Genomic DNA, 13,399 nt, shown 5'->3' with positions numbered 1-13,399 from the left:
GTAAAATACGCTCTGGAAATCTGCTCTTGAGCACTCAGAGCGCTCTGGTTTCGACTGAAATCGGTTCATTTTCGAACCGTCAGAGAGCAACCCCCGGGTGTGCTCCGGCGCTCTCACAGCGTATTTACGAACACACCCCTATTCTGGTCTATTCCATTCAATCCCATTCCATTCCATTCTGTTCCATTCGACTCTATTAGATTCTATTCCATCATTCTGTCACATCCCATTCCATTCTCTGCTAACAGCACCACATCACACACCCCACTTGCAGTGAAAGACACAAAAAAACCTCTGTGACGCTTTAAAAACGGATACCCTGTCGTAACTGAAGTGCATTGACCTTTGACCTTGGTGTCTGTGTGTCTGTGTCTCCTCCACAGTGAACAGAGCATCTGCCAGGCGCGGGCCTCCGTCATGGTGTATGATGACGCCAGTAAGAAGTGGGTGCCCATCAAGCCTGGCCAGCAGGGGTTCAGCCGGATCAACATCTACCACAACACCGCCAACAACACCTTCAGAGTGGTGGGGGTCAAGCTGCAGGACCAGCAGGTACTGATATCAGGCTATGAGGTAGATCCTTCATTAGATATGTACATCTATTAGGTAGAGCCTTCATTTGATATATACATCTATTAGGTACAGCCTTCATTAGATATGTACATCTATTAGGTAGAGCCTTCATTAGATATGTACATCTATTAGGTAGAGCCTTCATTTGGTATATAAATCTATTAGGTAGAGCCTTCATTTGATATGTACATCTATGAGGTAGATCCTTCATTTGATATATAAATCTATTAAGATAGATTCTTAAATAGATATATAAATCTGTTAAGATAGATTCTTAAATAGATATATAAATCTGTTTGGTAGATGGGGAAAGACTTGTCTCAATACACACATTAATACTTTATTGTTACATACATAGAGCAAGCATTTTTACCGATCAAAATCCATTTTCAGGTGACTAGAATGTGATTAGAATGAATATGAAGACAGAATGAACAGAATGTCCATGTTTGATAGTGTTTATGCTATATAATCTATTTAACACACTAATAGTTGTCTGTACCTGTTATCCCTGGGCATCTATACCAGGGGAGGCTGGGGGTTTGATACCATTTCTCATTCCGTTCCATGCATTACAATGAGCCCATCCTCCGGTTTCTACCTCCATCAGCCTTCCCTCGTATACTGACACTAAGTGAATGACTTCGTGGTTAGTAATGAACCGTATGGTATGAATGTTAAATCATAACATGGTTATGTGTCCTCCTGGCCTCTAGGTGGTGATCAACTACTCCATCGTGAAGGGTCTGAAGTACAACCAGGCCACGCCCACCTTCCACCAGTGGCGCGACGCCAGGCAGGTGTACGGCCTCAACTTCGCCAGCAAGGAGGAGGCCACCACCTTCTCCAACGCCATGCTCTTCGCTCTCAACGTCCTCAGCTCGCAAGACGGAGGTGCGGCCATGTTTGACGTCCCAGTTTGCCTTTGGCAGGGTTTTGGTCAATACCAGAATACCAGAATCGAAATCGAAAAATAGCCCGTTGTTTTCCATGCACATATATAAACTAATTAATTTAACTTCATCTCATTTAATTTACTTCTTGTATTGAGTGAATCGGAATTCGAAACAGACCCCAACCCAAACATGCTAAATTCTAATCTTTTGACTCAGCCATCTGTGATCAATCTATCTGAATTACTGTTTGGGGACTGTTGGATTGATTAAGTGACCATAATCTGCTGGGTTAAATGGGTTGAGGATAAATTGGTTCAGGTTGTGGTCAGAATGCATTGTCTGATGAGAGACCCCCCACCACCCCCCACCATGTGCACTCACACTTGGGGGTACATCCCAATCAGACAGTAGGGATGTGTGCGGGGAACTGATTAGAGCACATACTGACTCTCCACTGGAGGTGAAGGGGTGTGGGTAGGGGACCAGGTATTAGGAGTGGCCACGGGTTGGAAGCCACCCTTGATTCAACCATGACAGAAGGGTTGCCAGGGGGCTGGACCAGTGCAGTTGTGTACCTCTCATCTGAGTTCTACCGCCCTCTGGTGGCTGACAAGCTCCAGAGCAAAAGCTTTGGGAAATATCTGTTGCCATACAAACCTCACTGGAAAAAGGAACTGAGACTGTGAACTGGTCAATGGTTACTCTAGCATCAAACTGGTGAAAGTTAGTGATATATACACAACGAAAAATACATATGCAAGCCAATTATTACAGTAACATATATATCATATAAGAAATATGTACCCATTATTTAATCAGGAAAGACCCATTGAGGTCTCTCTGACCTTCGTTTTCACACAGCTGATTGACCTCCTGCTGGACATACATGGCGCTACGCGGTTTACCACACCCCTGCACACTTTGTACAATTTATGGGGCCCTGTCGTTCAGACGAAGCCTTAGTCTACTCGTAGTTAACTAAATAGCACCTCAACCTCTCTGGTTACAGCTTGCTGCTACTTATAAGCTGTGGGGGGTTGGGGGGGCGGGGGTATTGTAGGTTGTGGATAGGGGTGGGAGAGCAGAGTCCGGTGACAGCCATTTCCGTCCCCTTGGCCCTGGCCCTCCCATTGGTGTGTGGCCTGGCTAAAATATCCATGGGGCCGCGATGTCCGTCTCACATGATGCTTGGCCTTATTTTGGTGGAAGTGGAGGGGGGCCACTCTGGAGGTATGGAGACATGGGGGTTCCACACGCCAGCCAGAGGTGTGTCGGTCTACACCCCGCAGACAGACAGACAGACAGACAGCGCTCACAGCCCCTACAGCAGGGGGCCTCTCTGCTGGATCTCTGCGGGCCCCCCAGACAGACAGATGGTGGTTCATGTCATCCGGCTGCCTGACTAGAAGTTGAAGTGCACAGTCATTAAGTTTTTGCGGGGGGGAAAAAATGAAGATGGCGCAGCAGGGAGGGGGTGTCATCACTTTGAGCCGGAGTCCGGAGATGTCTCCTGGGATGCTCAGGAGGTGCAGCAGCACATCGTTGATCACCCTCAGTGAGTACCTAGCCTAGCCTAGGGTGTCTGTGCAGGGTGTTGTCAGTGAGTACCTAGCCGGGGTGTCTGTGCAGGGTGTTGTGGGTGCAGCGTAGGGGGGGGTTGACACAGAGGGTGGTGCCAACGTCTGCTGACATTGTGAAGCTGGCTGGCGCCGCCTCTCTGGCCGCATTGGGGAGCACAAATAGGAGGTCCTATTCTAGAACCCGACTTTTTGCAGATCTGCTGTCAATGAAATGGGTCATGTACGTCATGTTTTGAAGCTCAAGGTGTTAGTTAGTTAGCTAGGCTCATGGTGGGGGCAATTAGCTAATCACCATCTAAAATGTGTGTGTGTGTGTGTGTGTGTGTGTGTGTGTGTGTCTGTGTGTATGTGCGTGTGTGTGTGTGTGTGTGAGTGTGTGTGTGCGCAGTGTTCATGTGTGTGTGTGTGTGTGTGTGTGTGTGTGCGCGTGTGTTTGAGTGTGTGTCTGTATGTATGTGCATGTGTGTGTGTGTGTGTGTGTATGTGTGTGTGCGCAGTGTTCATGTGTGTGTGTGTGTGTGTGTGTGATTATATATGTGTGTGTGTGTGTGTGTGTGCGCGCGCAGTGTTTGTGTGTGTGTGTGTGTGTGTGTGTGTGTGTGTACGCGTAAGTGTGTGTATGTGTGTGTGTGTGTGTGTGTGTGCATGCATTTATCTGAATGTGCGTCAGCGAGGGAGAGAGATAGAGAGGAGGTTGTGTCCCGAGAGGCCCTGGGGTTTCCACATCCTTGCTGTGTACAGGCCTGATCAGGCCCCTTCATCTCCACAGGGCCTCCTCTTCCTCATCTCACCATGGCAACAGCTAGCACCCCATATGTCACAGCTGTGTCTAATTGACTCATTCACTCCGTCTCCTGTGAAGGTGATGTGCAGATGTGCAGAATAACCATGGGTTGTGTTGTGGTAATGATGCTTCCCATCTGCCTATTTTAGCATTGATAACCTTTACTACTGACTTTACTGACTTTGGTCAACTTTGAGGGGTTAGTGGTGGCCTAGGGGTAGTGAGTTGGACTGGTGATCAAAAGGTCATGAGTTCAACTCCCACCTGGGAACACCACCTTACCTTGAGTAAGGCACTTAGCCCTAAATGACTCCAGGGAGACTGTCCCTGTAATCTGTAATTGTATGTTGTTTTGGATGAAAGTGTATGGTAAAAAGGGTAACCATTTATCGCTATTGTCGTGAGGCACATGTGCTGTGTAGCATCAGTAGCAGTGCACAGTGATAAGTCACCTAGCTGTATTTATGATGAAGTTGACGCTGGCTATTGGCAGCCATTACAGCGGTCCGCATCGTTAGTGTATCTGAACAGTTGACGGCTTGGGTGGTGCAGCACCCACTACCCACTACCCACTACCCACTCTTCAGATAGACAATACAGTACATCTTATTTAGTCAAGCTGTGCATTTGTGTGTGTGTGTGTGTGTGTGTGTGTGTGTGTGTGTGTGTGTGTGTGTGTGAGTCTTTTGGTAGGTAGCACCGACGTCTAGTCGACTAAAAGTGCAAACGCAAAAATGTTCGAAGGGCGAGTGAGCTAGCTTTGTGACATGACGGACAATTGCTGTGCAGTTTGTGCATTTCTGATTGGTTGCAAGTAATATGGCGACCTAGAAGTGAACCACGTTCATGACTAAACCCTGCAAAGAAACCTCTGACTGAAAGATCCGGTTCGACTGAATGTCTTTTCACAGGCGGCAACGCTGAAACAACGCCTGCCCTCAATCCTCAATGGGATATTGTTTCGGGTGTTTAGCCACTGGCTGTCTCGCTATGCTGAGTTAGACGCTCCCTGTACTTCTTGCAGCTGGATACGCGCTATAATTAGCGCGCGGCTACGCTAGCGGTGTGGATCGTTATCGTGTGCTAACTAGAGTTCAGATGAGTGTCAGACAGAGACAAACAAGGCATCTCAAAGCTGCTTCTTTTCAAAGAGAGCTTCTGGCGAGCAGAACGAAAGCTAACTTCGAAACAACTGCACTGTAGTGTCGGGAGATATGAATATGTAAACCCTGTATACAGGCTTTACAGGGAGAGATTAGTCATTGGAAGACGGGCTCATTGTTAATGCATGGAATGGTATGAGGAATGGGATATGTTTATTGAAACCATATGTTACAATGAGCCCATCCTCCGATTTCTACCTCCACCAGCCTCACATGGATTGTATATAGGGCATGGTTTATGTTAATCTGCTGTTTTCAAAACATGGGGGGGTTTGGGGGGCCAAAATGTGTGCTCTGATTCACAACTGAATATTTCCCCTCTTTGTGAGACGAGGAGGGAGAAGATTAAAAGAGCGCCCACTGAGAGAGAATGAATACATCTATTTCTGAATTGGAAAGGATGCCTTGATGTTCACATCACATTCTGGTGATCTGCCCACCCTATGTCTATTCTGGTGATGCAATCAGAGTAAACACCAAGCTCCTGGCCGAGGCTTATGGACCCAATTTGATTCAGCCAACAGTGCTGAGCAAACAAAATACTGTCAAATACTCTACTCAGCATTATTTATTCTGTATATGATTATATTTTTGATTGTAGCTTGATTTGAACAATGGTTTTGAGATCAGTGTAGTATATCAGACTCAGTATTCAAAACTCCCTTTGGATTATGTTTCATTGCTTAGAAATGTTACACGTTTTTGCACATGCAAAATGTGGAGCCCCCAGTCTCTGATAGAGAACAGGATGACATGATGAATCATTATAATATCAGTTATGTCAAGAAAAGGCATCAAACAACAAGTATAACCAACATAACAAGCCAACTAAACACTGAGGGTGGTACGGAGGCGGTGGTTTCCTCAGCTGACACTGGGGAGGCTGCTGGAGGTAGGAATCGGAGGACCGTTCCTCATTCCATTCCATGCATTTACAATGAGCCTGTCTTCTGATTTCTACCTCCACCAGCCTCCCCTGAGCAGAACCTCATAAAATGATGCTTTATGTGTCTGTCTGTCTGTCTGTCTGTCCGTGTAGCCAAACACTCCCAGCGGAAATAACACCCAGGGATGCTCTAGTGTTGCAGCCGGCGCGCAAGATTATTGGTTGGTATTCTTGATATGTAATAAGTGGTTTCCCTCATGGTTCCTTAGAATAGCTCTCTCTTAGAATAGTCTCTTCTTCCGTTAGCCTAGCCACTTAGCTCAGTAGGACATGGAGACTTGGGAAAGATGGAGTCAGGCGTGGAATTGGGTGGGTAATGCACTCCCAAAGAGAGATGTACTTTTCCAGCTGAACGCCCTGTGATTTTACAATGCTGAGTTGACTTCTCCTACTGTTATTGTTTTTCAAATGCCAACCCTGAGTAAGGTATGAGTCACCTAGGCAATATCCTACCACTCAGGCAACAACAGCCACAACATCAATTATTGTGTGTGTGTGTGTGTGTGTGTGTGTGTGTGTGTGTGTGTGTGTGTGTGTGTGTGTGAAGTGAAGTGAAGTGAAACTTTATTTATATAGCGCATTTCGTACACGGATGCAACTCAAAGCGCTTGAGCGATGCAACTCAAAACGCGTGTGTGTGTGTGTCTGTGTGTCTGTCTGTCCGTCCGTCCGTGTGTGTGTGTGTGTGTGTGTGTGTGTCCGTGTATGTGTGTGTGTGTGGGGGGGTGCATGCATGCGAGCGTGTGTGTGTCTGTGTGTGGGTGTGTGTCCGGCGTGTCACCGTCAGGTTAGATTCAGACCTGTAGCTCTGTCGGCTCTGTTCTGTTGAGGTTTCCTGTGGAAACGTCTGTGGTCCCCCCCAGCATGGTGCTGCTCATTAGACACAACCCCTGTCCTTCTCCGAGACAGAACAGAGCAGAACAGAGCAGGGCCCCAGATATAAATACTGCTCTGAAGCAGAGACACAGCTCCCACGTGTGGCGCGTGGTCTCGTCTGAACTCTCACAGCTGAACTGTCACTAACCACCAAGAACCACCCACTCAGAACACACAAGACTCCTTTTGCAAGCAGGGAGTATCGGTGTTGCTGTGGTGAGAAGGAACAGTGGTTTTTGGCCTTGGGCCTGTCGCAGAATGTGTTTACCCGAGCGTTCCTAATTGGTGTGAGAGAGTCGAGGGGACAAACCAGACACGGTCGTCCAGACATGATCAACACCATCCTGCTGATCCAGTTTGAGAACTTTTGCAGACGCCGAAGTGATGAGGACACGGGAGGTGACAGGAAGGGAAGGGGAGAGGGGGAGGAGAGGATAGGGAGGAGAGGGAGGGAGGTAGGGGAGGAGAGGGAGGAGAGGGGGAGGAGAGGATAGGGAGGGAGGGAGGTAGGGGAAGAGAGGGAGGGAGAGAGGGGAGGAGAGGGAGGGAGAAAGGGAAGGAGGTAGGGGAGGAGAGAGATAAAGAGGGAGGGGAGACAGGAGGATACATGAGAGAGGGAGGGAGGATGATGGAGGAGGAAGGGAGGAAGGAGATGAGAATGAGGGAGGTAACGAGGAAAGAAAGAGGGAAGGCAGGAGGAGGAAAGAGAAAGAGAGAGAGGGGGGGGGCAGGGAGAGCAGAAGACCCACGCCTCAACTGTGGGAAGATGAAACACGCCCTTTGACCTCACTTTACAGAACGAGCTCTCCGTCAAACGGTTGCCCGGGAGACAGTGTCGCCTCTGCCACTACTGTAGGTCACATGGTCATGCTCTGATGGCGTGACACCTCATGCTAGCTGCCAGGGAGAAGAGGGTGTTTGATCCCCCTCCTGACTCCGTCCCATGCATTACAATGAGCCCCGTCCTCCCGATTATTTCTACCCACACCAGCCTCCCCCTGGTGTATGATCACTATAATGCCGCATTCATTAAAACACACTGCATTCAGATCCTCCGTTCGTAAACAGCGACCTTGGCCAAGACAGAAGGGGGTGTCTACTCTGAACAGCCACCATGACTCATCTAAACATCATCTGTTTATCATCTAAACATCACACATATCCTCTCTTTATCATCTAAACATCCCTCTCTCGCTGCAGGGTAGGGCGTGCCGTGGGAAAGGAGGACACCTGGTCATTATTCGGATCCGTTCTAAAACCAGAAGTGTTAGCATGACAAACAGTGAAGCTGTCCAAAACAATCATTTGAGTCACATTGTGGTTTCGGTTAACAATAACACTGATGGGGGTGCTTAGCGGCGGAGCAGCCTAATGCGCATATACCACATAATGGCAAGGTTGGCAAGGTTGCGATTTCCGACCCTCAATTCTTCCCCCTATGTCATCCTTCCACTCTCTCTCACCCATCCTCCTCCTGTCAATCTCTACTGGGTCTATCCCAATAAAAAGCAAAAATGCCCTAAAAAAACATAAAAAAAACATTAAAAGACATTAAAAAAACATTAAAAAACATTAAAAAAAACATAATAACACTGTGATCCTTCTGTTCTGTATCACAGGCCCCGCTCTCCAGCGCCAGAATGGGCCGTCCACAGACGACGCAGAGGCACAGAGGAGGTATGTGTGTGTGTGTGTGTGTGTGTGTGTGTGTGTGTGTGTGTGTGTGTGTGTGTGTGTGTGTGTGTGCCAGGGTAGGTTGGCACACACAAAAAAAATGTTATTTCTACACCTGGGTCCGATCAAACTTGTTGTCGTCCATTGCTGAAAGTATTTCCTCATTTCATCTGTGTTGAGGTTGACGGAGGAGGGTGGTGGAGGAGGAGGAGGGTGGTGGAGGAGGAGGGTGGTGGAGGAGGAGGAGGGTGGTGGAGGAGGAGGGTGGTGGTGGAGGAGGAGGGTGGTGGAGGAGGAGGAGGGTGGTGGAGGAGGAGGGTGGTAGAGGAGGAGGAGGGTGGTGGAGGAGGAGGAGGGTGGTGGAGGAGGAGGAGGGTGGTGGAGGAGGAGGAGGGTGGTGGAGGAGGAGGGTGGTGGAGGAGGAGGGTGGTAGAGGAGGAGGGTGGTGGAGGAGGGTGGTGGAGGAAGAGGGTGGTGGAGGAGGAGGGTGGTAGAGGAGGAGGGTGGTGGAGGAGGAGGGCAGTAGAGGAGGAGGGTGGTGGAGGAGGAGGAGGGTGGTGGAGGAGGAGGAGGGTGGTGGAGGAGGAGGGCGGTAGAGGAGGAGGGTGGTGGAGGAGGAGGAGGGTGGTGGAGGAGGAGGGTGGTGGAGGAGGAGGGTGGTGGAGGAGGAGGGCGGTAGAGGAGGAGGGTGGTGGAGGAGGAGGAGGAGGGTGGTGGAGGAGGAGGAGGGTGGTGGAGGAGGAGGGTGGTGGAGGAGGAGGAGGGTGGTGAAGGAGGAGGGTGGTGGAGGAGGAGGAGGGTGGTGGAGGAGGAGGAGGGTGGTGGAGGAGGAGGGTGGTGGAGGAGGAGGAGGGTGGTGAAGGAGGAGGGTGGTGGAGGAGGAGGAGGGTGGTGGAGGAGGAGGGTGGTGGAGGAGGAGGAGGGTGGTGGAGGAGGAGGAGGGTGGTGGAGGAGGGTGGTGGAGGAGGAGGGTGGTGGAGGAGGAGGAGGAGGGTGGTGAAGGAGGAGGGTGGTGGAGGAGGAGGAGGGTGGTGGAGGAGGAGGGTGGTGGAGGAGGAGGAGGAGGGTGGTGGAGGAGGAGGAGGGTGGTGGAGGAGGAGGAGGGTGGTGGAGGAGGAGGGTGGTGGAGGAGGAGGAGGGTGGTGGAGGAGGAGGAGGAGGGTGGTGGAGGAGGAGGAGGAGGGTGGTGGAGGAGGAGGAGGGTGGTGGAGGAGGAGGAGGGTGGTGGAGGAGGAGGGTGGAGGAGGAGGAGGGTGGTGGAGGAGGAGGGAGGGTGGTGGAGGAGGAGGAGGGTGGTGGAGGAGGAGGGTGAGGAGGAGGGTGGTGGAGGAGGAGGGAGGGTGGTGGAGGAGGAGAGGAGGGTGGTGGAGGAGGAGGAGGAGGGTGGTGGAGTGAAGGAGGAGGGTGGAGGAGGAGGAGGGTGGTGGAGGAGGGAGGAGGAGGGTGGTGGGGAGGAGGAGGAGGGTGGTGGAGGAGGAGGTGGTGGAGGAGGAGGGTGGGTGGAGGAGGAGGTGGGAGGGGGAGGGTGGTGGAGGAGGAGGAGGAGGGTGGTGGAGGAGGAGGAGGGTGGTGGAGGAGGAGGGTGGAGGAGGAGGAGGGTGGTGGAGGAGGAGGAGGAGGGTGGTGGAGGAGGAGGGTGGGGAGGAGGATGGAGGGGGTGGAGGGAGGGGGGGAGAAGGAGGGTGGTGGAGGAAGAGGAGGAGGGTGGTGGAGGAGGAGGGTGGTGGAGGGAGGAGGAGGGTGGTGGAGGAGGAGGGTGGTGGAGAGGAGGAGGGTGGGGTGGGAGGAGGAGGGTGGTGGAGGAGGAGGAGGGTGGAGGAGGAGGAGGAGGAGGGTGGTGGAGGAGGAGGGAGGGTGGTGGAGGAGGAGGGTGGTGGAGGAGGAGGGTGGTGGAGGAGGAGGAGGGTGGTGGAGGAGGAGGAGAGAGGGTGGTGGAGGAGGAGTGGTTGGTGGAGGAGGAGGGTGGTGGAGGGAGGAGGAGGGTGGTGGAGAGGAGGAGGAGGGTGGAGGAGGAGGAGGAGGAGGGTGGTGAGGAGGGAGGAGGGTGGTGGGGAGGAGGAGGAGGGTGGTGGAGGAGGAGGAGGGTGGTGGTGGAGGAGGAGGAGGGTGGTGGAGGAGGAGGAGGAGGGTGGTGGAGGAGGAGGAGGAGGAGGGTGGTGAAGAGAGGAGGGTGGTGGAGGGAGAGGAGAGGGTGGTGGAGGAGGAGGAGGAGGGTGGTGGAGGAGGAGGGAGGAGGGTGGTGGAGGAGGAGGGTGGTGGAGGAGGAGGGGTGGTGGAGGCAGAAACACATGTTTGTTACGTGTTACTGTTTGATCCATGCATTACAATGAGCCCGTCCTCCGATTTCCATCTCCACCAGCCTCCCCTAGTTGAGGTACAGTCGTCTGTTTGAGGGTACGAGACACATGCCATCCATTGGCTATTGCTGTGTACACAGTCCACTCTAGTGGTTGAAAAAGGTACTACCTAAATACGATCCAACAGCAGGATAGACTAAGCACAGGTCAGACTCTTCACAAGTGCAATTCAGTCCAATTTAATTCCGTTCCGATAAATTGCTCTTTCCACGAATCTGTGTGCTCAGGTTAAGTGCACTTTGACATGACAGATGATTTTATCAGGAGTAAATTATTTATCTACACTGAAAAGCAAGGGGAGGCTGGTGGAGGTAGACATCAGAGGACGGACTCATCGGAATACATGGAATGGAGTCAGGAATGGGATTCCGTTTCATGCATGACAATATGAGCCCGTCTCCGATTTCTACCTCCTCCGGCCTTCTCCTGCTGAAATGCTAAAGGTTAAGGATGACCACTAACATGTCTCTTTCTCCCTATCACTCTCTCTCTCTCTCTCTCTCTCTCCCTATCACTCTCTCTCTCTCTCTCTGTCTCTCTCTCTCTCTCACTCTCTCTCTCTGTCTCTCTCCCTCTGTCTCTCTCTCTCTCTGTGTGTGTAGGCATATGATGGAGCAGCATCAGATGCAGGGAGGGAGGGAGCGACACATGTCTGGATCAGGTGAGGTCCCCCTCCCACACACCCCCCCCCCCCCCCCCCACACACACACACACACACACTCACACACCTCACACACACACACACAAACACACACACACACACACACACACAGAGACACAGAGACAGTTGCACACACATACACACACACCCGCCCTCGCACGCACCCTGTGTCAATACACAACTCCCAATCCCCTATCAATGTCAACACACGCAATCTCCCAGATCCACCGATTAGGATGCCAACCCTCACATTAGTAGCATGGTAACCAAACACCCGCCCTACCCTATCTCCTCTAGAGAAAGAACCAGCACAGACTAGTACTAGCCTAGCCAACAGTCCACTCTCTCCTCCTCCTGGAAATGGCGCTAGCCTAGCCTGGCCTAGCGTAGCGCTGCTCCTGTTCGCTCCTGTTTGACTTCCCTCCTCCCTCCCCTTTATTTGCTCATGCTTATGTACCCATGCTTGTCCATGCTCGGTCATAAACGCTCCCCCAGTGCCGTAGAGATTCACCGGCAGCAGCCTCCTGTCCGCTGGGAGTGGAAAACGAATGCCACATGCATACTGAACACCATGTTGCATTCCGCTGCTTCTTCTTCTGCTGCTGCTGCTGCTTCTTTTCTGTTTGATCTGCTATCCGTTGATAAAAACAAAAAAATTCGAATCAGTTTCTGATTTCTGATTTCTCATCTTTGCTCGCTTTGCTTTTCATTCTTCTCACTTTTTTCTCTTTCTTTTTTTCTTTTTTTTTCCTCCGTTCGTTCGTTCGTTGCTTGTTTGTTTGTTCCTCCCCCCCCGCCCCCCCACACCTCCTCCCTCCTCTGTGTGTATCTTGTCCCACAGTGGTTTCCACCCTCCAGTATAAAGTGCCGCCCCCCGCCACTCACTCCAACACCCCTCCCGAGTATAGACACTACCGCGCCAGCACACTGCCCCCCTCCTACGCCCGCGTGGCCTCCTCCTCCTCCCCGTCCTCCTCCTCCTCCTCTTCCTCGTCCCAGGAGAAGGAGGCGGGCGGGCGCGGGTCCTCCGAGGCCCAGCTCTGCTCCTCCATGGCCTCCGCCTTCTCCCCCGTCCAGCCGGGGGCGGGCCCCCCCCCGCAGGGCCGCCAGGTCCGTCAGATCCCGCTGTCCCCCCCCACCGCCGCCCGCCAACCCCACCCCCAGTCCCACCCCCACCACCCTCCCCACCAACAGGAGCCCGCGTTGCCCCCCAAACACGGCACCTGGTCCTCCTCCCACATGTACGCCGCCATGCCCTCCCCCTCGCCCCCCATGATGATGGCCGTGCCCGTCAAGCAGGCGTGCCCGCCCCAGCCCCCCCTCCCGGTGGCTCTCCCCCTGCCCCCCCTCACCAGCAGGATCAAGCCCCACCCCCAGGATGTCTCCGGGTCACCCCACCCCCAGCAACACCCCCAGTCCCACCCCCACCCCCACCCCCAGCCCTACACCAATGGCCAACAAGAAGACTACTATGCCCCCCCTCATCACCACCAGCCTCAGTACCGTGAGAGCCAGTTCTGCGAGGCCGTCCCCTTGCCTCCCCTGATTGGCCAGGCCGCCCAGCAGAGCCCCGCCCCCCCGCAGCCCCACCAGGCCCAGTACCCCTCCACCTTCCACCCACAGCAGATGTACCAGGCCACGCCCACGTACGCCAACACAGGCTCCTCCTCCTCACCCCCTGCTCTCATAGGCCAGTCTGAGGGGGCGTCGCCAAAGATGCTCCCCTCCCCCGTGTTTCAGCCAATCGCAGTTCACAGCAGTAAGTATGACTGGAGGCTGAGCTGGACAAGGATCTGGGCCAGCAGTGTGTGTGTTCTCACTTGGATGTGTGTGTGTGTGTGTGTGTGTGTGTGTGTGTGTGTGCGTGTGTGTGTGTGTCTGTGTGTCTG

General features: G+C 52.7%; 1 protein-coding gene across 1 annotated transcript in view; it reads left to right on the top strand.

Moving 5' to 3' along the window:
- Positions 1 to 13,399, top strand: part of evla (Enah/Vasp-like a) — a gene marked incomplete at both ends in the record, with an annotated part of 37,671 nt that overhangs the window by 16,017 nt on the left and 8,255 nt on the right. The window contains 5 exons of the mRNA XM_080523436.1: positions 384 to 552; positions 1,290 to 1,467; positions 8,438 to 8,495; positions 11,452 to 11,510; positions 12,352 to 13,269. Coding sequence (XP_080379562.1) covers positions 384 to 552; positions 1,290 to 1,467; positions 8,438 to 8,495; positions 11,452 to 11,510; positions 12,352 to 13,269 — 1,382 coding nt within the window. The remainder of the gene's footprint in view (positions 1 to 383; positions 553 to 1,289; positions 1,468 to 8,437; positions 8,496 to 11,451; positions 11,511 to 12,351; positions 13,270 to 13,399) is intronic.

Source organism: Nansenia antarctica (assembly GCF_963989245.1).
Source record: "Nansenia antarctica genome assembly, chromosome: 1".
Classification (NCBI taxonomy): domain Eukaryota; kingdom Metazoa; phylum Chordata; class Actinopteri; order Argentiniformes; family Microstomatidae; genus Nansenia; species Nansenia antarctica.
The sequence above is the reverse complement of the archived record's forward strand: the minus strand, read 5'-3'. Positions and strand labels throughout refer to the sequence as shown.